We start from the raw sequence: 24,789 nt of genomic DNA on the forward strand, positions 1-24,789 counted from the left end.
ATGATGAGATTGTTACGTCCACATTGTTGTTTTGGTTAGGAGAGATTATTGAATGATGAGATTGTTACGTCCACATTGTTGTTTTGGTTAGGAGAGATTATTGAATGATGAGAGTGTTACGTCCACATTACAAAGGGTATTACTTATTGTTTTGGTTTAAGTGAGTATTGAATGATGAAAGTGTCACGTCCACATTAAAAAGGGTATTACTTGTTGTTTTGGTTAGAAGAGAGTAGCGAATGATAAAAGTGTTACGGCCACATTACAAAGGGTATTACTTGTTGTTTTGGTTAGAAGAGAGTATTGAAAGATGAGAATGTTACGTCCACATTACAAAGGGTATTACTTGTTGTGTTCGTTAGAAGAGAGTATTGAAAGATGAGAATGTTACGTCCACATTACAAAGGGTATTACTTGTGTTTTGGTTAGAAGAGAGTATTGAAAGATGAGAGTGTCACGTTCACATTACAAAGGGTATTACTTGTTGTGTTGGTTTGAAGAGAGTATTGAATAATGAAAGTATTGCGTCCACATTACAAACGGTATTACTTGTTGTGTTGGTTGTAAGAGAGTATTGACTGATGAGAGTGTTACGTCCACATTACAAAAGATATTACTTGTTGTTTTGGTTAGAAGAGAGTATTGAAAGATGAGAGTGTCACGTCCACATTAAAAAGGGTATTACTTGTTGTTTTGGTCAGAAGAGAGTATTGAATGATGAGAGTGTTACGTCCACATTACAAAGGGTATTACTTGTTGTGTTGGTTGGAAGAGAGTATTGACTGATGAGAGTGTTACGTCCACATTAAAAAGGGTATTACTTGTTGTTTTGGTCAGAAGAGAGTATTGAATGATGAGAGTGTTACGTCCACATTACAAAGGGTATTACTTGTTGTGTTGGTTGGAAGAGAGTATTGACTGATGAGAGTGTTACGTCCACATTACAAAGGGTATTACTTGTTGTTTTGATCAGAAGAGAGTATTGAATGATGAGAGTGTTACATACATTACAAAGGGTATTACTTGTTGTGTTGGTTGGAAGAGAGTATTGACTGATGAGAGTGTTACGTCCACATTACAAAGGGTATTACTTGTTGTTTTGGTTAGAAGAGAGTATTGAAAGATGAGAGTGTCACGTCCACATTAAAAAGGGTATTACTTGTTGTTTTGGTCAGAAGAGAGTATTGAAAGATGAGAGTGTCACGTTCCACATTACAAAGGGTATTACTTGTTGTGTTGGTTGGAAGAGAGTAGCGAATGATAAAAGTGTTACGGCCACATTACAAAGGGTATTACTTGTTGTTTTGGTTAGAAGAGAGTAGCGAATGATAAAAGTGTTACGGCCACATTACAAAGGGTATTACTTGTTGTTTTGGTTAGAAGAGAGTATTGAATGATAAAAGTGTTACGCCACATTACAAAGGGTATTACTTGTTGTTTTGGTCAGAAGAGAGTATTGAATGATGAGAGTGTTACGTCCACATTACAAAGGGTATTACTTGTTGTGTTGGTTGGAAGAGAGTAGCGAATGATAAAAGTGTTACGGCCACATTACAAAGGGTATTACTTGTTGTTTTGGTTAGAGAGAGTATTGAATGATAAAAGTGTTACAGCCACATTACAAAGGGTATTACTTGTTGTTTTGGTTAGAGAGTAGCGAATGATAAAAGTGTTACGCACCACATTACAAAGGGTATTACTTGTTGTTTTGGTCAGAAGAGAGTATTGAATGATGAGAGTGTTACGTCCACATTACAAAGGGTATTACTTGTTGTGTTGGTTGGAAGAGAGTATTGACTGATGAGAGTGTTACGTCCACATTACAAAGGGTATTACTTGTTGTTTTGGTTAGAAGAGAGTATTGAAAGATGAGAGTGTCACGTTCACATTAAAAAGGGTATTACTTGTTGTGTTGGTTGGAAGAGAGTATTGAATGATGAGAGTGTTACGTCCACATTACAAAGGGTATTACTTGTTGTGTTGGTTGGAAGAGAGTATTGACTGATAAGAGTGTTACGTCCACATTACAAAGGGTATTACTTGTTGTTTTGGTCAGAAGAGAGTATTGAATGATGAGAGTGTTACGTTCACATTACAAAGGGTATTACTTGTTTTGTTGGTTGGAAGAGAGTATTGACTGATGAGAGTGTTACGTCCACATTACAAAGGGTATTACTTGTTGTTTTGGTCAGAAGAGAGTATTGAAAGATGAGAGTGTCACGTTCCACATTACAAAGGGTATTACTTGTTGTGTTGGTTTGAAGAGAGTATTGAATAATGAAAGTATTGCGTCCACATTACAAACGGTATTACTTGTTGTGTTGGTTGGAAGAGAGTAGCGAATGATAAAAGTGTTACGGCCACATTACAAAGGGTATTACTTGTTGTTTTGGTTAGAAGAGAGTAGCGAATGATAAAAGTGTTACGGCCACATTACAAACGGTATTACTTGTTGTTTTGGTTAGAAGAGAGTAGCGAATGATAAAAGTGTTACGGCCACATTACAAAGGGTATTACTTGTTGTTTTGGTTAGAAGAGAGTATTGAAAGATGAGAGTGTCACGTTCACATTACAAAGGGTATTACTTGTTGTGTTGGTTTGAAGAGAGTATTGAATAATGAAAGTATTGCGTCCACATTACAAACGGTATTACTTGTTGTGTTGGTTGGAAGAGAGTATTGACTGATGAGAGTGTTACGTCCACATTAAAAAGGGTATTACTTGTTGTTTTGGTCAGAAGAGAGTATTGAATGATGAGAGTGTTACGTCCACATTACAAAGGGTATTACTTGTTGTGTTGGTTGGAAGAGAGTATTGACTGATGAGAGTGTTACGTCCACATTACAAAGGGTATTACTTGTTGTTTTGGTCAGAAGAGAGTATTGAAAGATGAGAGTGTCACGTTCCACATTACAAAGGGTATTACTTGTTGTGTTGGTTGGAAGAGAGTAGCGAATGATAAAAGTGTTACAACCACATTACAAAGGGTATTACTTGTTGTTTTGGTTAGAAGAGAGTATGAATGATAAAAGTGTTACACCACATTACAAAGGGTATTACTTGTTGTTTTGGTTAGAAGAGAGTAGCGAATGATAAAAGTGTTACAGCCACATTACAAAGGGTATTACTTGTTGTTTTGGTCAGAAGAGTATTGAATGATGAGAGTGTTACGTCCACATTACAAAGGGTATTACTTGTTGTGTTGGTTGGAAGAGAGTATTGAATGATAAAGTGTTACAACCACATTACAAAGGGTATTACTTGTTGTTTTGGTTAGAAAGAGTAGCGAATGATAAAAGTGTTACGGCCACATTACAAAGGGTATTACTTGTTGTTTTGGTTAGAAGAGAGTAGCGAATGATAAAAGTGTTACGGCCACATTACAAAGGGTATTACTTGTTGTTTTGGTCAGAAGAGAGTATTGAATGATGAGAGTGTTACGTCCACATTACAAAGGGTATTACTTGTTGTGTTGGTTGGAAGAGAGTATTGACTGATGAGAGTGTTACGTCCACATTACAAAGGGTATTACTTGTTGTTTTGGTTAGAAGAGAGTATTGAAAGATGAGAGTGTCACGTTCACATTAAAAAGGGTATTACTTGTTGTGTTGGTTGGAAGAGAGTATTGAATGATGAGAGTGTTACGTCCACATTACAAAGGGTATTACTTGTTGTGTTGGTTGGAAGAGAGTATTGACTGATAAGAGTGTTACGTCCACATTACAAAGGGTATTACTTGTTGTTTTGGTCAGAAGAGAGTATTGAATGATGAGAGTGTTACGTTCACATTACAAAGGGTATTACTTGTTTTGTTGGTTGGAAGAGAGTATTGACTGATGAGAGTGTTACGTCCACATTACAAAGGGTATTACTTGTTGTTTTGGTCAGAAGAGAGTATTGAAAGATGAGAGTGTCACGTTCACATTACAAAGGGTATTACTTGTTGTGTTGGTTTGAAGAGAGTATTGAATAATGAAAGTATTGCGTCCACATTACAAACGGTATTACTTGTTGTGTTGGTTGGAAGAGAGTAGCGAATGATAAAAGTGTTACGGCCACATTACAAAGGGTATTACTTGTTGTTTTGGTTAGAAGAGAGTAGCGAATGATAAAAGTGTTACGGCCACATTACAAACGGTATTACTTGTTGTTTTGGTTAGAAGAGAGTAGCGAATGATAAAAGTGTTACGGCCACATTACAAAGGGTATTACTTGTTGTTTTGGTTAGAAGAGAGTATTGAAAGATGAGAGTGTCACGTTCACATTACAAAGGGTATTACTTGTTGTGTTGGTTTGAAGAGAGTATTGAATAATGAAAGTATTGCGTCCACATTACAAACGGTATTACTTGTTGTGTTGGTTGGAAGAGAGTATTGACTGATGAGAGTGTTACGTCCACATTAAAAAGGGTATTACTTGTTGTTTTGGTCAGAAGAGAGTATTGAATGATGAGAGTGTTACGTCCACATTACAAAGGGTATTACTTGTTGTGTTGGTTGGAGAGAGTATTGACTGATGAGAGTGTTACGTCCACATTACAAAGGGTATTACTTGTTGTTTTGGTCAGAAGAGAGTATTGAATGATGAGAGTGTTACATACATTACAAAGGGTATTACTTGTTGTGTTGGTTGGAAGAGAGTATTGACTGATGAGAGTGTTACGTCCACATTACAAAGGGTATTACTTGTTGTTTTGGTTAGAAGAGAGTATTGAAAGATGAGAGTGTCACGTCCACATTAAAAAGGGTATTACTTGTTGTGTTGGTTGGAAGAGAGTATTGACTGATGAGAGTGTTACGTCCACATTACAAAGGGTATTACTTGTTGTTTTGGTCAGAAGAGAGTATTGAAAGATGAGAGTGTCACGTTCCACATTACAAAGGGTATTACTTGCTGTTTTGGTCAGAAGAGAGTATTGAAAGATGAGAGTGTCACGTTCCACATTACAAAGGGTATTACTTGTTGTGTTGGTTGGAAGAGAGTAGCGAATGATAAAAGTGTTACGGCCACATTACAAAGGGTATTACTTGTTGTTTTGGTTAGAAGAGAGTAGCGAATGATAAAAGTGTTACGGCCACATTACAAAGGGTATTACTTGTTGTTTTGGTTAGAAGAGAGTAGCGAATGATAAAAGTGTTACGGCCACATTACAAAGGGTATTACTTGTTGTTTTGGTCAGAAGAGAGTATTGAATGATGAGAGTGTTACGTCCACATTACAAAGGGTATTACTTGTTGTGTTGGTTGGAAGAGAGTATTGACTGATGAGAGTGTTACGTCCACATTACAAAGGGTATTACTTGTTGTTTTGGTTAGAAGAGAGTATTGAAAGATGAGAGTGTCACGTTCACATTAAAAAGGGTATTACTTGTTGTTTTGGTCAGAAGAGAGTATTGAATGATGAGAGTGTTACGTCCACATTACAAAGGGTATTACTTGTTGTGTTGGTTGGAAGAGAGTATTGACTGATAAGAGTGTTACGTCCACATTACAAAGGGTATTACTTGTTGTTTTGGTCAGAAGAGAGTATTGAATGATGAGAGTGTTACGTTCACATTACAAAGGGTATTACTTGTTGTGTTGGTTGGAAGAGAGTATTGACTGATGAGAGTGTTACGTCCACATTACAAAGGGTATTACTTGTTGTTTTGGTCAGAAGAGTATTGAAAGATGAGAGTGTCACGTTCACATTACAAAGGGTATTACTTGTTGTGTTGGTTGGAAGAGAGTATGAATGATAAAAAGTGTTACAGCCACATTACAAAGGGTATTACTTGTTGTTTTGGTTAGAAGAGAGTAGCGAATGATAAAAGTGTTACGGCCACATTCACAAAGGGTATTACTTGTTGTTTTGGTTAGAAGAGAGTAGCGAATGATAAAGTGTTACGGCCACATTACAAAGGGTATTACTTGTTGTTTTGGTCAGAAGAGAGTATTGAATGATGAGAGTGTTACGTCCACATTACAAAGGGTATTACTTGTTGTGTTGGTTGGAAGAGAGTATTGACTGATGAGAGTGTTACGTCCACATTACAAAGGGTATTACTTGTTGTTTTGGTTAGAAGAGAGTATTGAAAGATGAGAGTGTCACGTTCACATTAAAAAGGGTATTACTTGTTGTGTTGGTTGGAAGAGAGTATTGAATGATGAGAGTGTTACGTCCACATTACAAAGGGTATTACTTGTTGTGTTGGTTGGAAGAGAGTATTGACTGATAAGAGTGTTACGTCCACATTACAAAGGGTATTACTTGTTGTTTTGGTCAGAAGAGAGTATTGAATGATGAGAGTGTTACGTTCACATTACAAAGGGTATTACTTGTTGTGTTGGTTGGAAGAGAGTATTGACTGATGAGAGTGTTACGTCCACATTACAAAGGGTATTACTTGTTGTTTTGGTCAGAAGAGAGTATTGAAAGATGAGAGTGTCACGTTCACATTACAAAGGGTATTACTTGTTGTGTTGGTTTGAAGAGAGTATTGAATAATGAAAGTATTGCGTCCACATTACAAACGGTATTACTTGTTGTGTTGGTTGGAAGAGAGTAGCGAATGATAAAAGTGTTACGGCCACATTACAAAGGGTATTACTTGTTGTTTTGGTTAGAAGAGAGTAGCGAATGATAAAAGTGTTACGGCCACATTACAAACGGTATTACTTGTTGTTTTGGTTAGAAGAGAGTAGCGAATGATAAAAGTGTTACGGCCACATTACAAAGGGTATTACTTGTTGTTTTGGTTAGAAGAGAGTATTGAAAGATGAGAGTGTCACGTTCACATTACAAAGGGTATTACTTGTTGTGTTGGTTTGAAGAGAGTATTGAATAATGAAAGTATTGCGTCCACATTACAAACGGTATTACTTGTTGTGTTGGTTGGAAGAGAGTATTGACTGATGAGAGTGTTACGTCCACATTAAAAAGGGTATTACTTGTTGTTTTGGTCAGAAGAGAGTATTGAATGATGAGAGTGTTACGTCCACATTACAAAGGGTATTACTTGTTGTGTTGGTTGGAAGAGAGTATTGACTGATGAGAGTGTTACGTCCACATTACAAAGGGTATTACTTGTTGTTTTGGTCAGAAGAGAGTATTGAATGATGAGAGTGTTACGTCCACATTACAAAGGGTATTACTTGTTGTGTTGGTTGGAAGAGAGTATTGACTGATGAGAGTGTTACGTCCACATTACAAAGGGTATTACTTGTTGTTTTGGTTAGAAGAGAGTATTGAAAGATGAGAGTGTCACGTCCACATTAAAAAGGGTATTACTTGTTGTGTTGGTTGGAAGAGAGTATTGACTGATGAGAGTGTTACGTCCACATTACAAAGGGTATTACTTGTTGTTTTGGTCAGAAAGAGTATTGAAAGATGAGAGTGTCACGTTCCACATTACAAAGGGTATTACTTGCTGTTTTGGTCAGAAGAGTATTGAAAGATGAGAGTGTCACGTTCCACATTACAAAGGGTATTACTTGTTGTGTTGGTTGGAAGAGAGTAGCGAATGATAAAAGTGTTACAGCCACATTACAAAGGGTATTACTTGTTGTTTTGGTTAGAAGAGAGTATGAATGATAAAAGTGTTACGTCCACATTACAAAGGGTATTACTTGTTGTTTTGGTTAGAAGAGAGTAGCGAATGATAAAAGTGTTACGCCACATTACAAAGGGTATTACTTGTTGTTTTGGTCAGAAGAGAGTATTGAATGATGAGAGTGTTACGTCCACATTACAAAGGGTATTACTTGTTGTGTTGGTTGGAAGAGAGTATTGACTGATGAGAGTGTTACGTCCACATTACAAAGGGTATTACTTGTTGTTTTGGTTAGAAGAGAGTATTGAAAGATGAGAGTGTCACGTCCACATTAAAAAGGGTATTACTTGTTGTTTTGGTCAGAAGAGAGTATTGAATGATGAGAGTGTTACGTCCACATTACAAAGGGTATTACTTGTTGTGTTGGTTGGAAGAGAGTATTGACTGATAAGAGTGTTACGTCCACATTACAAAGGGTATTACTTGTTGTTTTGGTCAGAAGAGAGTATTGAATGATGAGAGTGTTACGTTCACATTACAAAGGGTATTACTTGTTGTGTTGGTTGGAAGAGAGTATTGACTGATGAGAGTGTTACGTCCACATTACAAAGGGTATTACTTGTTGTTTTGGTCAGAAGAGAGTATTGAAAGATGAGAGTGTCACGTTCCACATTACAAAGGGTATTACTTGTTGTGTTGGTTGGAAGAGAGTAGCGAATGATAAAAGTGTTACGGCCACATTACAAAGGGTATTACTTGTTGTTTTGGTTAGAAGAGAGTAGCGAATGATAAAAGTGTTACGGCCACATTACAAAGGGTATTACTTGTTGTTTTGGTTAGAAGAGAGTAGCGAATGATAAAAGTGTTACGGCCACATTACAAATAGTAATTAACTGTTTTTTTTATAAGAATAAAATACTGGATAAACAGAAAACTTTATGTCTGTATCATGAAACATAAGAGTAATTGGTTTTATTGGTAAGGAAGTTTTCTGATATCGAGGTAGGAATCCAAAGCGAATTTCTATCATTTTTGTCTAAAGCGAAACGTTGTCATTTGTTAGCGTCAGACAATCAAATTAACAGAACGTTACGCCTTTTTATCATTTATACGTCCTTCACAAGAAGTCATAGTGAATAGATGTCTATAATAGATTATTTAGATTCCTCTTGTGTTTCTTTCTTTGTAAAATATGTCTTCTTTCTCTCTTGAATATATTTATTGTGCAATTTGGATATTTGATATGCTAAGTTGTTTGTATACTGGATTATGCTAAAATCCTTTACACTTCTAATCCAAAGTATATTAATGATGTTTCCCGTTTTCTGATTCGTTGAAACTTCTAATTCCATGTATATTAACAGGGTTTCCTATTTTCTGATTGGTTGAACCTGTTTTTATCTCCCAGCTTCATTTCTTTGTTCACCTTCCATGAAACTTAAAATCTGTTATCTTATTGTGAGATCATGGTGTCGAACCTTTTTACAAATACGGTTCAATTCGAGTTTGTTTCATTATTCTAAGCATACCAAAGACTATTTCTCTCAGACAAGTTCAAGCTATTAAAATTCGTTCTCGATTTTAAACAATAAAAGCGTAATAAGAAAGGATAATGACATTTATTCATTTGCGTATGCTCTTCTAACCAACAGTATAACGTTTCATTCTACGCTGTATAATGGATTGTTGTCGATACGGCTTTCAGTGATAATTTTACGTTTGATCTATTTGATCGCTTATAAACACTGGTCACGATTTAATTGATTTTCACCCGATAAAATTTGATTATGCATCATATCGAATCTTTAGTTTGGGTTTTATTCTTTTATAAAACCTGAGAGAACTATGTAGTTACGTATTATATATAACATATCACATACAGTCGAGTTTCTCTCTTGTAAAATATCTTACATTTGTTAAAGCGGTTATGGAATTTCCATAATTCTAGACTTCTTCACTTTTGGTCTGTTTATTTTAGCCAGTTCAAACATATACTACCAAAACAGGAAATTAAGGGACTTTATGTCACCAGTTTGCTTGTTTGTTTTTAGAATTTCGCGCATAGCTACACGAGGGCTATTTGCGCTAGCCGTCCCTAATTTAGTAGTGTAAGAGTAAAGTTAAAGCAGCTAGTCATCACTACCCATCGCCAACTCTTGGGTTACACTTTTACCAACGATTAACCGTAACATTATAACGTCCCCACGGCTAAAAAGTCGAGAAACCGCGACCCTCAAATTACGTGTCGAGCGCCCTTACTACCTGGCAATGCCAAACCCCAAGTCACTAAAATTCAATTTATATGTCATAATTCGTTCCCTAGTCTTTCAGCCCGAGCTTAAAGAGCTAACAACGCTAAAAACAGGTAGTGGGGGTTCGATTCCTCGCGGTGTACCGAGTTCAGATAGCTCATTAGGTAGGTAGCTTTGTGCTAAAACCAAACAACAACAAAATATGTCGCAAATTCGACCCGTTAGTAATACTTTATGCATATTTAACTGCACTATTGTCCCCAGCTGGGGCAACGGTAAGTCTTCAGTTTACAATGCTAAAATCAGAGGTTCGATTTCCCTCGTTGGACAGAGCAGATAGCCCGATGTGGCTTTGCTATAAGGAAAATCATAAAACACACAACTGCACTATTTTCAGTGTTCGGCCTTCCAGTAGCGAAGCGGTAAGTCTGAGAACTTATAATACTAAAAATCGGGTTTCGATACTCGCGGTTAACAGAGCACGGCTAACCATAATGTAGCTTTTTGTTTTGAAACCAACAAGTAAGTAAACAATTCATAGCCCTATTGCTAATACTAAGTTCTATGTTGAACTTCGAATCAACAGATTAACGAAACGACTCTAACGTTAAATGTTTCCTGCTTAAACTGTTAAACATTATAAACCAAAACACTTATTAACAGTTAGCTTACATGATTACTTAGAACAACACCAAACATGCTCGTCCTTTCAGCCGTGGGGGCACTATAATGTGACGGTCAATATCACTATTTGTTGGTAAAAGAGTAGCCTAAGAGTTGGCGGCAGGTGGTGATGACTTCTAGTCTTACACTGCTAAATTAGGAACGGCTAGCGTTGTGTGAAATTCAGAAACAAACGTAGACCAACATGCGGTGTTTCGAATAAAAAACAGTAAAAATAATTATAAGTACTTGTTAGAAGATATTCCATATCACAAAATAATATTACCGATCATGCTCCAAACACACATACTTTACTTTAAGTGAGGTAAATGACAAAAACAAATTATTCAACTGTATAATGAATACATTAGTTATTATGAATTACTAATCCCGGGCTTGACATAGCAGGGTTGTTGGGCGGCGCTCAACTCGTATTCCAAGGGTCACAGGTTTGAATCTTCGTCATCCCCAAAATGCTTACCCTATCAGTCGTGGACGTGTCATAAAATTAATCTCACTATTCGTTGGTAAAAGAAGAGCCCAAAAGTTGGTGGTGGGAAGTTGCTTTCCCTGTAATCTTACGCTGCTAAATTAAGGCCTTGTGTAGCTTTGCGCGAAATTCAAAACAAATATATATATTGAAAATAAGTATAGTAATTCCAGGCGGAAATCTTTAAAGACGTGCCATTATAGCAATAACAGGCGTTTTAAACATTTTTTAAGCGTTAATATAAAGACAACAAAATGTAATAAACGAATGTATTTGTTTAGAATTGAGCACAAAGCTAGTCAATGGGTTAGCTGTGCTCAGCTCACCATTGGTATGGAAACCTTGATTTTAGCGGCGTGTGTACGCAGACGTACCACTGTTCTATTGGCGGGGAGCAACAAACATGTGTTTACCGTGCAGTCGTGGTTACATTTTGTTGTTGTTTTTTATGGAACCTCCATGGTGGTTCAACGGAAAGTCTGTAGGTTTATAACACTAAAATATCTGGTTTCGATACCTGCCATGAGCCTTTGGCTTTGCGCTTGACAACAAATAAGTACATTTTTGGGGCGTTTACTATGGCCCACACCATATTCAGACTTCGTATTTTTGTGGGTTTTCTTTTGTTTAGAAGAACGCCATGGTAGTGTCTACCATGGGTATCCTTCCTAGAGCTTTAGTGTTATAAGTCCCCCAGTCTTGCCGCTCATGCACCAAGAGGCTCAACCTTTATTTCTCCTATATGCACTATTTTCAGAAGTATCTAATTCACGCATAAACTTTGTGTTAATGGTAAATACGTGCCACTTGTTATTAATGTTTTTGTTTGGGTTATATTTACTATATATCTTCCTTCATAGATAACGGTAGTTATGGCGCTCGAGTAGCAATCTGAGGGTCACGGATCCGATTCTCTCTCACACCAAACAGGCTCGTCTTTTTTTCTGTCTTGAATGTAAAGATAAACTTCCAAGTTCACCTCAGTGTAGTATTAAAAGTTAAAATGTATATTCTGTCTGAAGTTGTATCAGTTACATGGGACCAGCATGGCCAGGTGGTTAAAGGCACTCGACTCATAATCTGAGGGTCGTGTGTTCGAATTCCCGTCACACCAAAAATGCTCTCCCTTTCAGCCGTGGAGGCGTTATAATGCGACAGTCAATCCCACTATTTATTGGTAAAAGAGTAGCCCAAGAGTTAGCGGTGGGTGGTGATAACTAGCTGCCTTCCCTCTAGTCTTGCACTGCTAAATTAGGGTCAGCTAGCGCAGATAGCTCCCGTGTAACTTTGCGCGAAATTAAAAACAAACAAACAAAAGCTCTTTAAATACTTTACACCAGTGATCTGTGCTGTATATTATCTTAGCTTATAGCTACCATCCATTTCTTCTATTTTTGTCTATACCGTATACCTAGTAATTTAGCTAAAACATAGATGTCATTTTTATATTTATTTGTGCATGTATTTTGTGCACTATATACCTGCTTGTTTAACTTGTACACATGTACCATTTTTGTATTATTTTTCCCTAAACCCTGTGTATTATATACTTGTTTGTTTAGTTTATAGATACGTGCTATTTCTCGTATATTTTGCTTAGATATTGTGTATTGTATACTCACTTGTTTAGCATAATTATTAACAACTTTCGTAATAAAATTTTAATTTTAAGTTGGATTACCTGAATATTCACAACAACAAAATATCTTTCTCAGCGAAAGAGAGAGATAGAAATTTTGTTTTGATCGTGTACCATCTCTGCTGATTATTCAAATTAAACTTTGATTATGTTTGATTACTTATATACTTACAATTATACGACACTGCCACATTCCTAATGAAGGAACGCTGTAAATATCAACGTGTTGTTTAAATGTTTACATATATTAAAAAAAAAACAACAAGCAAAATCCGATATGTCGACATAGCTGGCAGGTATAACCGGCTTGTGATTATCTGCTAAATCAGAAAATACTTTAGATTAACGTGAGTTATGTTACAATTTCATTATCTACGCAAATTATTAGTGGGGGGGGGGGTAAGACAAATCCGATTTATAAGCCAGTTTCTGGATTGTGTGGGTAAAACCTGTTTCCATTCGTGAACTCGAGGCACTTCATGTTTTATGATAGGAAGCCAAATATCTTTGACAATCAAATAAGGTAGATTTCTATGTAAAGGTAGATAAATTATTTTACGTTTGCTTCGTATGACAATCATTTGATTGACTTGTTAAGTGTGGACAGTTTCCTTTACTTTTGTTCTGATTTAGGTTATTGATAATAAGCAGAATGCAATTAAACTTACGTTTTTAATAACCATATAAAGTAAAGAATACTGCTATACTCAAGTGGCTTCTTATGTATGCCTCTATACGACCACATCGTGGCGTTGGAAAAATCATAGTGAGGGTATGGTGGGCGACGGTTTGACCATGCATGACAATGATGTTATCTCGAGCTGACGTTTTCTGAATTACTCGGGCATAAAACTACACTTGACAACAGTGACATGAAATAACTTAAAGGTTATCAATGTTACGAGATGTTAGATGTCTCTTAAGATGACATTTTTTTAAAATCCTATGTTAGAAAATACCCTCCGAATCAAGAAAATAGAGCATCAAGTAATCACTATTATCAATGCACAATGTTCTTATATTTTTCTTTTTTTAAGTTTCAGTATTAACGCACTAGATGGCACTTCATTATTTCGGCAACTTTCGATATTCTGGACGGAGTCCTTTTTTCGAATTTAGATTAGTTCATTTTTAAAATAATGTGTTGAAAATTACTTTTTTCGCGTTTGATTAAAATAACTTATAAATATATTCATAATACGAGTTACAAATAACATCTATGTCAGCGTACGGTTGATGACAAGTGGGCAACATTCCATAAAATATTGCCTCACGTTTGACATTTCAAGTAGCACTACGTAGCTAATAGCCTCTTCAACTTTTGAGCTCATTTGCCTAAAAACTGATGACGTTCCAATTGAAAGTAACCAAAAATTATGAGGAAGGCATTTTGCTCAAACTAATTTTTTATTTTCCTATTGGTCTTTTTTCATCTTAAAATAATCGACATTGGGTAATTTCAAGGACGAAATCTTTTTTACGCGTGGTGGACAATCTTCATCTGCCCTGCTTTCTAGTTATCAATCAAACTGCTTAGTGAACAAAGAAACCTGCAAGTGGTACTGAGTAGCGAATTAATGTTGAATGAGATGAAAAGTAACCACGAGCGCCATTTTAGATTTCAACAATGGGAATTACAATACATATCGGAGATATTTATTGGAAATTTCCCTAGATGGTCTTGATTTTTGATACATAAAATATAAAAATTACTTTATTTTGGGAGCATTTACTTCGATAATTTTATATATTATCTAATAACTATTCAAATAACGTAAAGTGTACATCAGCACACTTTCCTCCCTGCACTACCTTCGTAAGAAACAATTATTAATTTACTGTGAGCTATGTTGAATACATTCTTTTATTTATTTTCGAAACTCAAACGGAAACCGGGTAAAATATAAACAGATGCTTTACGTTTAATTAAAAAAAGTATTGCATTAAAGCCTGTATGTCTCTACCCCCTTTTTACCCTTTGGTTACCGGACCAATGACAAGGCAACATTCTCCATATTATAAATGATCTAATAGGCAAATCGAATGGTTCTTTTTGGTAAAATGTTGATTACTTCATGATGAAATTGAAAGTTTATTCCAAAGAAGTGTTGCTGTATTTTTATCTTGATCTATTCAAGTCACGTTGATTCTCTCTTCACAAAAAGATAAAAAACTTAGCAAGAAGTCGGTATCTATTGGTACTCTTATCCACTCTTGTTTTTCTTTGTATTGGAGCTTCACAAATCCACCGTTTGTTGTCTTTAACTTGATATCCAACGCACCTGCTAGACAAAAAACATCCCTGCACAAAGACACTGTTTTTCTTTGTTCATTTATAACTTTTCTTTCGGATTTAATGGAACATTAATAACCGTGATAAGTTTCACATTTAGAAAAACTGAACATTCACTTTAATGTAAAACAATATTTAATTGAAAAATACTGTTTGTTTTTAGTCAGAAATTAAAAACACTTATTTAACGCCACATAAACACCAGTAAATGTCTGGAAGTAAGTACCTTTATGATATATGTATTTTGTTAAGTAATACAGTTTTTAAGCGCTTCGAAAAAATATCACAGCAACAACCTTAAATATGAATGTTTTATAGGATTTATGTACATCGAATTTGCAAAAAATGTTTTATGAATTGGTAATGAATATTATTGTAAATGTACATATTCGAAGAATCTTAGATGGAAGAAGCGCTATGTATCTGAGTAACAGGATGGCCAGGTGGTTAAGGCGTTCGACTCCTTATCCGAGGGTCGGAGGCTCGAATCCTCGTCACACCAAACATGCTTGCCCGTTCAGCCATGGGAGATTTATAATGTGAGGTCAATCCTCCTATTCGTGGTTTAAAGAGTAGCCCAAGAGTTGGCGGTAGGTTGTGATGAGTAGCTGCCTTCTCTCTAGTCTTACACTGCTAAAGTACCGGACGGATAGCGCAGATAGCCCTCGTGCAGGTTTGTGCGAAATTGAAAAACAAAAACAAAATTTGAGTAACAGCCATGAAAAGCAATATTAGTTCAGAGTTCGCTTTGAAATGTGACAACGAGTTGAAGGCCTAGTTATACAAAAAAAAATAACAACATCCAACGAATAAGATAGTATTTTAATTTTATTGTAGCTTTGACTGTATTTGATACTCAGTCGTCAAATAAGAAGAAAAAAAATGCTAATTTGTATCTTTGGCTTTAGTAAAGAATTTCCAACAAAGCTGTTGAACAACAGTTGGAAGTGACAACCGTTTTGTTTCACTTTGTTATTCAAAATTATAAGATCGTTAAACTCTGTAATACAGTAACTAACTGTACAGTCAGCTTCCTTTATAAGCAATACACTATGTAGAATCCAAAAATAATATTAAACAATACCGCATTTAAATAGACATTTACACAGATACATATATATATATGTATATATTATTATTACATCACAATATGAACATCAGTGCATCATAAATATCATAATGGAAGCGCTTTTTGTTAAGCGAAACGGGCTTATCACTCTTTTGAAATAGTTGTTTTACCACTAGTGAAAACTTGGGAACTGTTAAGTATTTACATTTCATAAAACATTTTTAAAGCAGTCTGGACGGTTCCTATTGGTCACTTCTATTAGTCTCTACTTGCACGTGTAGATTTCTGTTCTTTCACTGCAAGTGTTACAGTGGACAAAACAGCACCAATGAAACTTACAGTTGCATTGCCAGGTCCGTGTAAACTGGTGAGTATTATAGCCTCGACCACAGCATAGCAAGTTGCAGCCATCAATGTCGTTGGATGTTTGATTGCAGCGCCGCCCCATAGTTCCAAGAGAACCACGCGATAAATCCATTTCACAGTAATTGGGCGACCTTTGAAGATACACCAAATCTTTAGACCGTGGCTTCCGATGGCGGCGCTTCGATCGTTGTTGTAGATACAGTGGTTGTTTGGAAGACGAGTATGTGTCCCAAAAGGCTACAACTTTCTTAGCTTTGTAATATTTCTTCATCAGAAAGTTTCCAATCTCATTGAAGGATGGCAAGGTCTTCCAGCAGGTCTTCATGGTGCACGATCCAGAAACCCCGTGGCACTTGCACTGCGTTAACATGCTCACTTTCACTGCCTGATAAAAGAAGTTGTTATTACAAACTACACATACAAAGATGAGTCAACTCATTCACTGATACGGTAAACGTTATCCACTCAGTACCTTTATTCTTATGTAAAGAAGTAAACATTATGATATTCTCTCATCTCAATATTAAACGTACTTAAAGACAACTACATTCCTTCTAACTACAACGAGATGCTTGTATGATAGCAATAGAAGTACTGAAGGCATCGCCCCACTTCCCCATCATCTGTCTACAATTGGATACTTATATGCTAAAACTGTAGAATTAGAGAAGGATCCCGACCCTGTAATAATATACACACATGGTAACTGTAAATTTACCAATGGAATCCCTGCTACTGTCTACCTATAACATAATACTTAAATAATAACCACAGAATTACCGATGGTATCCCTCCCATCGTCTATTTATAAGGGAATACTTGCATGATAATTATAGAATTACCGATGAAGTCTCCCTATTGTCTTTTTTTAAAAAAAACACGTTTTATCACCTCATGCATGAAGATGACATATCCCCAGTGAATTCAGAAGTTTTTATTGTTGGTTACAAGGTCTTAACGAATCACGAAAAATATTGCAATACTCCCACCAATCACTGCTGGGGTCCACACTATGTGATGTCAATAATTTGTTTTTGTCAATTCTCTACGGTGTAATATGTGCATCTGATTAGTACTTCGTAGGTTGAAAGTTTGTATGTTGTTAAAGAGAACTTATAACGCGAAAATCAAGTTTCGATTCCACCAACCAAAACTCACTTTCTCCTTGTGTATTTTATATATGTACATCACAAATATTCAATATATTTACACAGACAAAACTTTCCACTGTTAAGTGAATAGACAAAGCTTAGTGGTAAGCTTTCTCGATAATTAATGGTTCGCGTCCCGTTGTTGCAAAACAAACAAAAAAACAACGTGACCCGTACTCGGAGAAATTATCGTGTTCCAATAGCAACAATAAAATCTCATTAATCGGTAGGTGCCGTTAAATAGCAACCTTCCATCTAGAGTATCAATTGAAAACTGGCAAAAGAAAAGCGTGTGTAGCCCTTGTGTGGCTTTGCCAAAAAGGTTTGAAATATTATTGAAATATCATTTGGGGTTAAATATTCCTTGTATTCTTAGCAATACAAAATGTATCTGTTACAAAGTTTCAATATGGGAAACGAAAAGAAGTTCATTGAGAATGAATATCTTCGTTAAAAAACAATGACCATTCTCTGATTGGATAAAAAGTAAGAATTTTGAGACATTACTTTTATATCACACGATGTCTATTGAGACTTAACGACTTTTCGGTTTTCAAGGCATTTAATGAGAACGTAACAGCTATTAAAGTGTGTTAGGTTCTTGTAGCACAGAAGTATGTGATAGGTTCATTAAATACAGAAAGATGTGTTAAGTTCATTTGTGTGAATAAATCAGAAGTTGAAATCGTTAGGCCCCGGACTCTTTCATGGTATAACCTACCTTAAGTTGATAGTTGTTTTAATGAGAATTGAGTTATGACTAGGCGGGTAGGGTGTTTTATCTGGCTTTAACATGTTATAACGAAATAAATCTTTGACTGTTACTTTAGTCTTGATTATGCACTTAACCATAGAAGCACATTTTCAATTTACTACAGAAATAAAGAAGATTAATTCACTTCAAAAGTAAATAAAATCAGGTAAAAACAGAAAAGAAAAATTTCCAGCTAATATTTCGCGTATAACTAAAGTTTGAGATTGCGGACATTCGAGCACTGTAAAAGTGCTTCATCGACCAGATTGTGAAGGTTTATGTATTAACACAGTCATTGAAATGAACGTGTGACGTAAGATTCATTAGTTTTGCGATTTTATCACCATATAGCCACAGTAGTAAAACGTGATAAGTTATGAAAATGAATAAGACATCTACTGAAGTTTCAATAGATATCATATCAGCAGTCTTTTAGCATACAGATTTCAACAAATATCATATCAGCAGCCTCTTAACATTTATATTTCAACATATATCACATCAGCAGCCTTTTAATATTTATATTTCAACAGATATCACATCAGCAGCCTTTTAATATTTATATTTCAACAGATATCATATCACCATTATTTTAACATTTAGACCTCAATAGATATAACATCAACAGTCTTTTAACAACTAGGCTTCAGAAAATGCCATAACCACAATTTATTTACATCAAACTTCAATATATGCCATATTCACAGTCTCTTTAACATCTAGATTGCACCATATACGACACCGACAACGTTTTAATATTTAAACCAGTTAAATGTAATCACCTGCAATTTCTGCTAATATTATTATAGCTACTTCAAAAGTCTCTCATCCTAATGGTAGAAATACCCTGCTGTGAAGTTTTGCTTTTTATTTTTACATATCTCAGTATCATGCCAAAATATACCCGACTTAGACACTTACGACATTTTAATAAGCTTGTGGGCGATTACTATGTTTTGGACACCTCACTGCTTGATTATGACACTTCACTTTAAACTGACACGGGTCTCATCATTTTCAGATCAGATCTTATTATCATCTGGCAAAATCTAACAATCTGTATATCCATTTTAAATGGACCAACAAGCCTCTTCTGGTTATGGTTTAGACTCGACGTTTTAAAATGCCATCACAAATCTTCATCACATTAATATAAAAGATTGATTTGGTTTGTTTTAAATTTCCCGCAAAGCTGCACGAGAACTATCTGCGCTAGTCGTTCCTAATTAAGAAGTGTAAGACTAAAGAGAAGACAGATAGTCATCACCACTCACCGCCAACTCTTGGGGTCCTCTTTTACCAACGAATAGTGGGATTGACCATCACATTATAATGCTCCCACAGGTGAAAGGGTGAGCATGTTTGGTGTGACGGGGATTCGAACCCGCGACCCTCGGATTACTACTATAGAAAAAGGATGGGGGAATTAATATTCGGAGAAAAACACTTTGATTTAGGAATGTGTAAAATTATAAGTTGAAGAAAACAACGGAATACCAATTCTTACAAATATCGAGACATTTTAAAGGTTATGTCTTATTGTCATCGATCAAAACCTTATTTGTTAATATATTAAACATGTCCGCTGACACATATACTTATGCTCTTAGATTGATATCTTTGTCTATCAACAGGTCAGAATTTTACCAGTAACGGGTCTCAATTTTTTTTACCCCCCAAGTTGCAAGATGCTTTGCATTTATATACTAGAGCATTTTGTAAATGGTAAAAATATCGTATTCTCAAACAATACGCTTTCGAGTCCTTTCTTTGGAAGATAATTAGGTAATCAATCTTTTCTGTTTGAAAATACAACTCAGTGGTCACACAGCACTTTTTTTTTTTACCCTCGTTTCATTAGATGGAACCTAAACTGATTACAAGTTTTAACGTAAAAGTTCGAACGTATTTACAGCGTGAACTCTTTAAACAGCTATACCGCGACTTTTCAATATATCATCCAGGTGGCGTCTCTTTCTTCCTTGCAAAACACAATTTGATTGGTAGAGCTCCTTTTGATACAACCGCTCGGTACCATTAGAAACTCGAACGAGTTCGTCGATCCCCTGTGGGGTTGTCCAGTTCAGCAACCCCACCAGGGTTGTAAGTTGTTAACATGAAGGAAAAAAAAAACAGCATTTACGAACTCAGAAACATTTACATGTAGTTTTTTACAGCAGTTTTTAATGAGATAACTTACAAGAAAATGTTTGTATCTTAATGTTTGTATCTTAATGTTTGTATCTTAACTTTTGGAATGTTGACAGAACTCTCTTTCTTTCTTTTTCAGCCTGATGGCTTGATGAAGCTTGGTTATTTCCCGCTTACTAGCATGTATAAAATAGCTACATGTCAATAGCACTGTCACAACACCCGTGGGGCGGTGTGTGTATGGGGAGGGTTCTCTCCGTGAAAGCATTCCTCGGGTACCGCTCGAAATTAGTACTTCAGAGAAATAATTAGAATAGGTCTTCATCGGGAGCTATTCGCTGCATTATTCAACGGCCGTTTACTAAAGGTGAAGACCCCTGGCTGATCTCTTTAACGAGGCTGTCGGCAAGAGACCTGCCGTTGATTAACTTAAACGGCTTGGCTAGGATAGACGTTCGAAGATTTTCTGGTCATGCCTTTGGTTTTCTGAATCATTTGGATGTATAAATGAAGTCTCTTAGAGTTGCGTTTACGTATTTTCAGTGTAACGTGAATTATATGCGATAAATTAGGAAAGCAGTGAAAATGGAAACCCGCATCCACATTAGGCATATTAATTAGTTACTCCAACACATTATGAAATTTCAAAGTATAATGTTCGTGATCGAATTCCATTAGTTGCTAAATTTATCAACATATGTTTAACATAATCACTGTTTATTTGCTCAGTTGCAATAACAATATTGCGTACAAAATAAAAATATGTAAATATTTTACTATGGGTCCTGGCAGTGACGTTTCTATTCCAACCCCTTCAATCCCCCTCCCGTCACTTTTTTGCTTTTGTGAGTAATGAACAGTATTTAAAAATTAAAACCGTTTATATATTTTTATTCATCCAAGCTTAATCCTCTGGTATGTTTGTTTTAAAACAAAGACACATTGTGCTATCTGCTGTGTGGATACAGCAGGAATCATACTACGGATTTTAGCATTGTATGTGCGTAAACTTACGTCTGTTCCACCAGGGAAATATTCCATTATACCAGTTTAGGTAATCCCAAACTAAATTTAAGCATTAAAAACGAACTTAATAAAGTCACTTTAACAATACAGGCAGTATAAATCCCACTAATGAATAATGAATTAATAGGGGATCAGTATACTGGTCACGTTAACAATACAGGCAGTACAAGTAATGAATAATGAATTAATAGGGGATCAGTATACTGGTCACGTTAACAATACAGGCAGTATAAGTAATGAATAATGAATTAATAGGGGATCAGTATACTGGTCACGTTAACAATACAGGCAGTATAATTAATGAATAATGAATTAATAGGGGATCAGTATACTGGTCACGTTAACAATACAGGCAGTATAAGTAATGAATAATGAATTAATAGGGGATCAGTATACTGGTCACGTTAACAATACAGGCAGTATAAGTAATGAATAATGAATTAATAGGGGATCAGTATACTGGTCACGTTAACAATACAGGCAGTATAAGTAATGAATAATGAATTAATAGGGGATCAGTATACTGGTAACGTTAACAATACAGGCAGTATAAGTAATGAATAATGAATTAATAGGGCATCAGTATACTGGTCACGTTAACAATACAGGCAGTAAAAGTAATGAATAATGAATTAATAGAGGATTAGTATACTGGTCACGTTAACAATACAGGCAGTATAAGTAATGAATAATGAATTAATAGGGGATCAGTATACTGGTCACGTTAACAATACAGGCAGTATAAGTAATGAATAATGAATTAATAGGGGATCAGTATACTGGTCACGTTAACAATACAGGCAGTGTAAGTAATGAATAATGAATTAATAGGGGATCAGTATACTGGCTGCAAAATATGTACCAGTAATACCAAGATATTCTTAACATATGTTACACTTTAATACTATACGAGAGTGTAATTGTTCCAACGTACAAGGAAAAAGAAAATAACGTATTATTACATACAGATAAATACATGAATTTATATGGAAAAAAATATTAAAAAGTCACTGTTATCGCCTTTTAAGCTAATATTCACCTTCATTTTTAATACATAAAAGCACTTTTTACGCTTGGTGGTCAACAAAATGAACAGAAGATCCAATATCTGTTTTCTTCAACAGAGGGAGGGTTGTTAAGGTTTGGGTAGAAATTTTTAGTTTTAGTTTTCGATGTATTCTGAAAACTCACAGTTTTACGTGTCAAACTTTGTAATGCAGACCGTGGTCATTAATACAAAAACGATTCTTAAAAATTGATATTATGAACCATGAATATGAAACAAAACCGGTAAACAACGCTTCATAAACAAAACCTGTACTAGCATTCTACTGTGGGCCGTATGACTGGAGCCTATAGGCGAAAATGTTCTTCCTTTTAGCAGTGGGAGCGTTATAATGTGACGGTCAATACCAGTAATCATTGGTAAAGAGCAATCCAAGAGTTGGGGGTTGGTGATGTTGACTAGCTGCCTTCCCTCTAGTCTATCACTACTAAATAAGGGACGACTAGCGCAGACAACCCTCGTGTATGCCTGCGTGAAATAAAACAAACAGACGGTAAGGAACGATTTTGTTTAACGTTGATGATGATGCACCCTCATTTCTCTACTAACATATCACGAGCAAAAGTGACTGAGGTGCTATTTATTGTATCTTATCGTACGTTAACATAGATTCTAAGCATAGCGAAAACAAAACATTGCGCCTTTTACAGAATATAAAGCGAATCTGAACGTGTTAAAATGAACAATAACGCCGTATAGAGTAACTTAAGAACCAACCAACACGTGAAGATTAAGTTAGTATTCCTTAGTTTTAAAGGAATCATGTTTGTAATGATTCAGTAACAAGAGTCTGAGTTATACAATTCATTTCAGTTAGAATATTACACGCTACAGAACTCCAGCCTACAAGAAATATATTACTACTTTATTAGCGTACTCTCTCAGCTTTCATGTGGTAATTATAAAATAAACAATGTAAACAAAACTTGGATGATAAAAACAACACATTAACAATTTGAAGAGAAATGGTTCCAACCATATCAACCAAAAATGTTTATTTAACAAAATGTCCATAGATGATGTTTACAAAAGTCTCTGGTTGAGATATGTTCTTTTAAATTAATGGATAACTGTAGATTACATGAAGCTAAGTCATCAGTGCATGGAAATAACAGATAATTATTGGAGATCGTAAGATTTTATCCTTAAAATTTAACACATTCATTGTTATAAATAAGTGTTTTCCATAACGATGACAACTGGCTATTTTGTATTCTTCTACTATCTATCTATCTATCTACTGTTTAAGTGGTCGTTTAAACGTGACGTTATTTCTTCTTAACTACTAACCTTTCTTCCAGCCTTGTTGTTGTGAAGGTTCATCAGAGATCGCGCGTCTCCTTCGAATTCACGAGCGTCTAAGAATTTGCGGGAGAGCTTCATCCCATAGCGTACGTCAGCGCTGCACCCTCCCCACTTCCAATTTCCCCGTAGGTTCACTCCATTCTTCGTCCTGTCACAGCCACACCGGCTGATGTTTCCTCGGCTACATGCCTGTGTAACAGAGTACGTTACACCTGCTGAACTAATGGCGTATATGTAGGCCGCTTCTGGACTACCTATAGAAACATTAATGCGTTGATTAAAGAACAGTTTATTTACAACAACCATAAACGCTTGGCTGACTTATCATAACGACTCTTGTGGCAACACTACACATACTTAAATTAAGATCACAGTACGATTAAGTTGAAACATTTTCAACAATATTTCACAATGATTACAAGTAAGACGTTTCTAAGAAACAGTCACATAATGTTTTCAAAAAAATCGTAAATGACATAGGCCTGCAGTGGCTTTTTTTGTCTTAAAATTATTATACGTTGTACGGTAATTCCTGTACGCTGAATCTGAAAACAATATCCATTTTTCTGCATCACGTAGATTTTCCACAAAATGCTATAACGCAATACTTTAAAGATTTGGTTTGGTTTGAATTTCGCGCAAAGCTACACGAGGGCTATCCAAGCTAGCCGTCCCTAATTTAGCAGTATAAGATTAGAGGGAAGGCAGCCAGTCATCACCACCCACCGCCAACTCCTGGGCTACTCTTTTACCAACGAATAGTGGGATTGACCGTAACATTATAACTTCCTAAAGGCTGAAAGGGCGAGCATGTTTAGTGTGATGGAGCTTCGAATCCGCGACCCTCGGATTACAAGGTATCTTAACCACCTGGCCATGCCAGGCCATTACATAAAAGAAAGACCACAACACCTAGTTTTTGTACTGCCCCCCGCTAATACAGCTGTAAGTCTCCGGATTTACAACGCTAAAACAAGAGGTTCGATTTCCCTCGGTGGGCTCAGCAGATAGCCCGATGTGGCTTTGCTATAAG

General features: G+C 35.8%; 1 protein-coding gene across 1 annotated transcript in view; it reads right to left on the bottom strand.

Moving 5' to 3' along the window:
- Positions 1-15,705: 15,705 nt before the first annotated feature.
- The window catches only part of LOC143239304 (protein Wnt-7b-like), a 99,467-nt gene continuing 90,383 nt past the window's right edge, over positions 15,706-24,789 (bottom strand). The window contains exons 3-4 of the mRNA XM_076480234.1: positions 23,742-24,010; positions 15,706-16,688 (exon numbers count right to left, since the gene is read on the bottom strand). Of these exons, the coding sequence (XP_076336349.1) occupies positions 16,203-16,688; positions 23,742-24,010 (755 nt within the window). The 3' untranslated portion in view covers positions 15,706-16,202. The remainder of the gene's footprint in view (positions 16,689-23,741; positions 24,011-24,789) is intronic.

Source organism: Tachypleus tridentatus, chromosome 13 (genome assembly GCF_004210375.1).
Source record: "Tachypleus tridentatus isolate NWPU-2018 chromosome 13, ASM421037v1, whole genome shotgun sequence".
Classification (NCBI taxonomy): domain Eukaryota; kingdom Metazoa; phylum Arthropoda; class Merostomata; order Xiphosura; family Limulidae; genus Tachypleus; species Tachypleus tridentatus.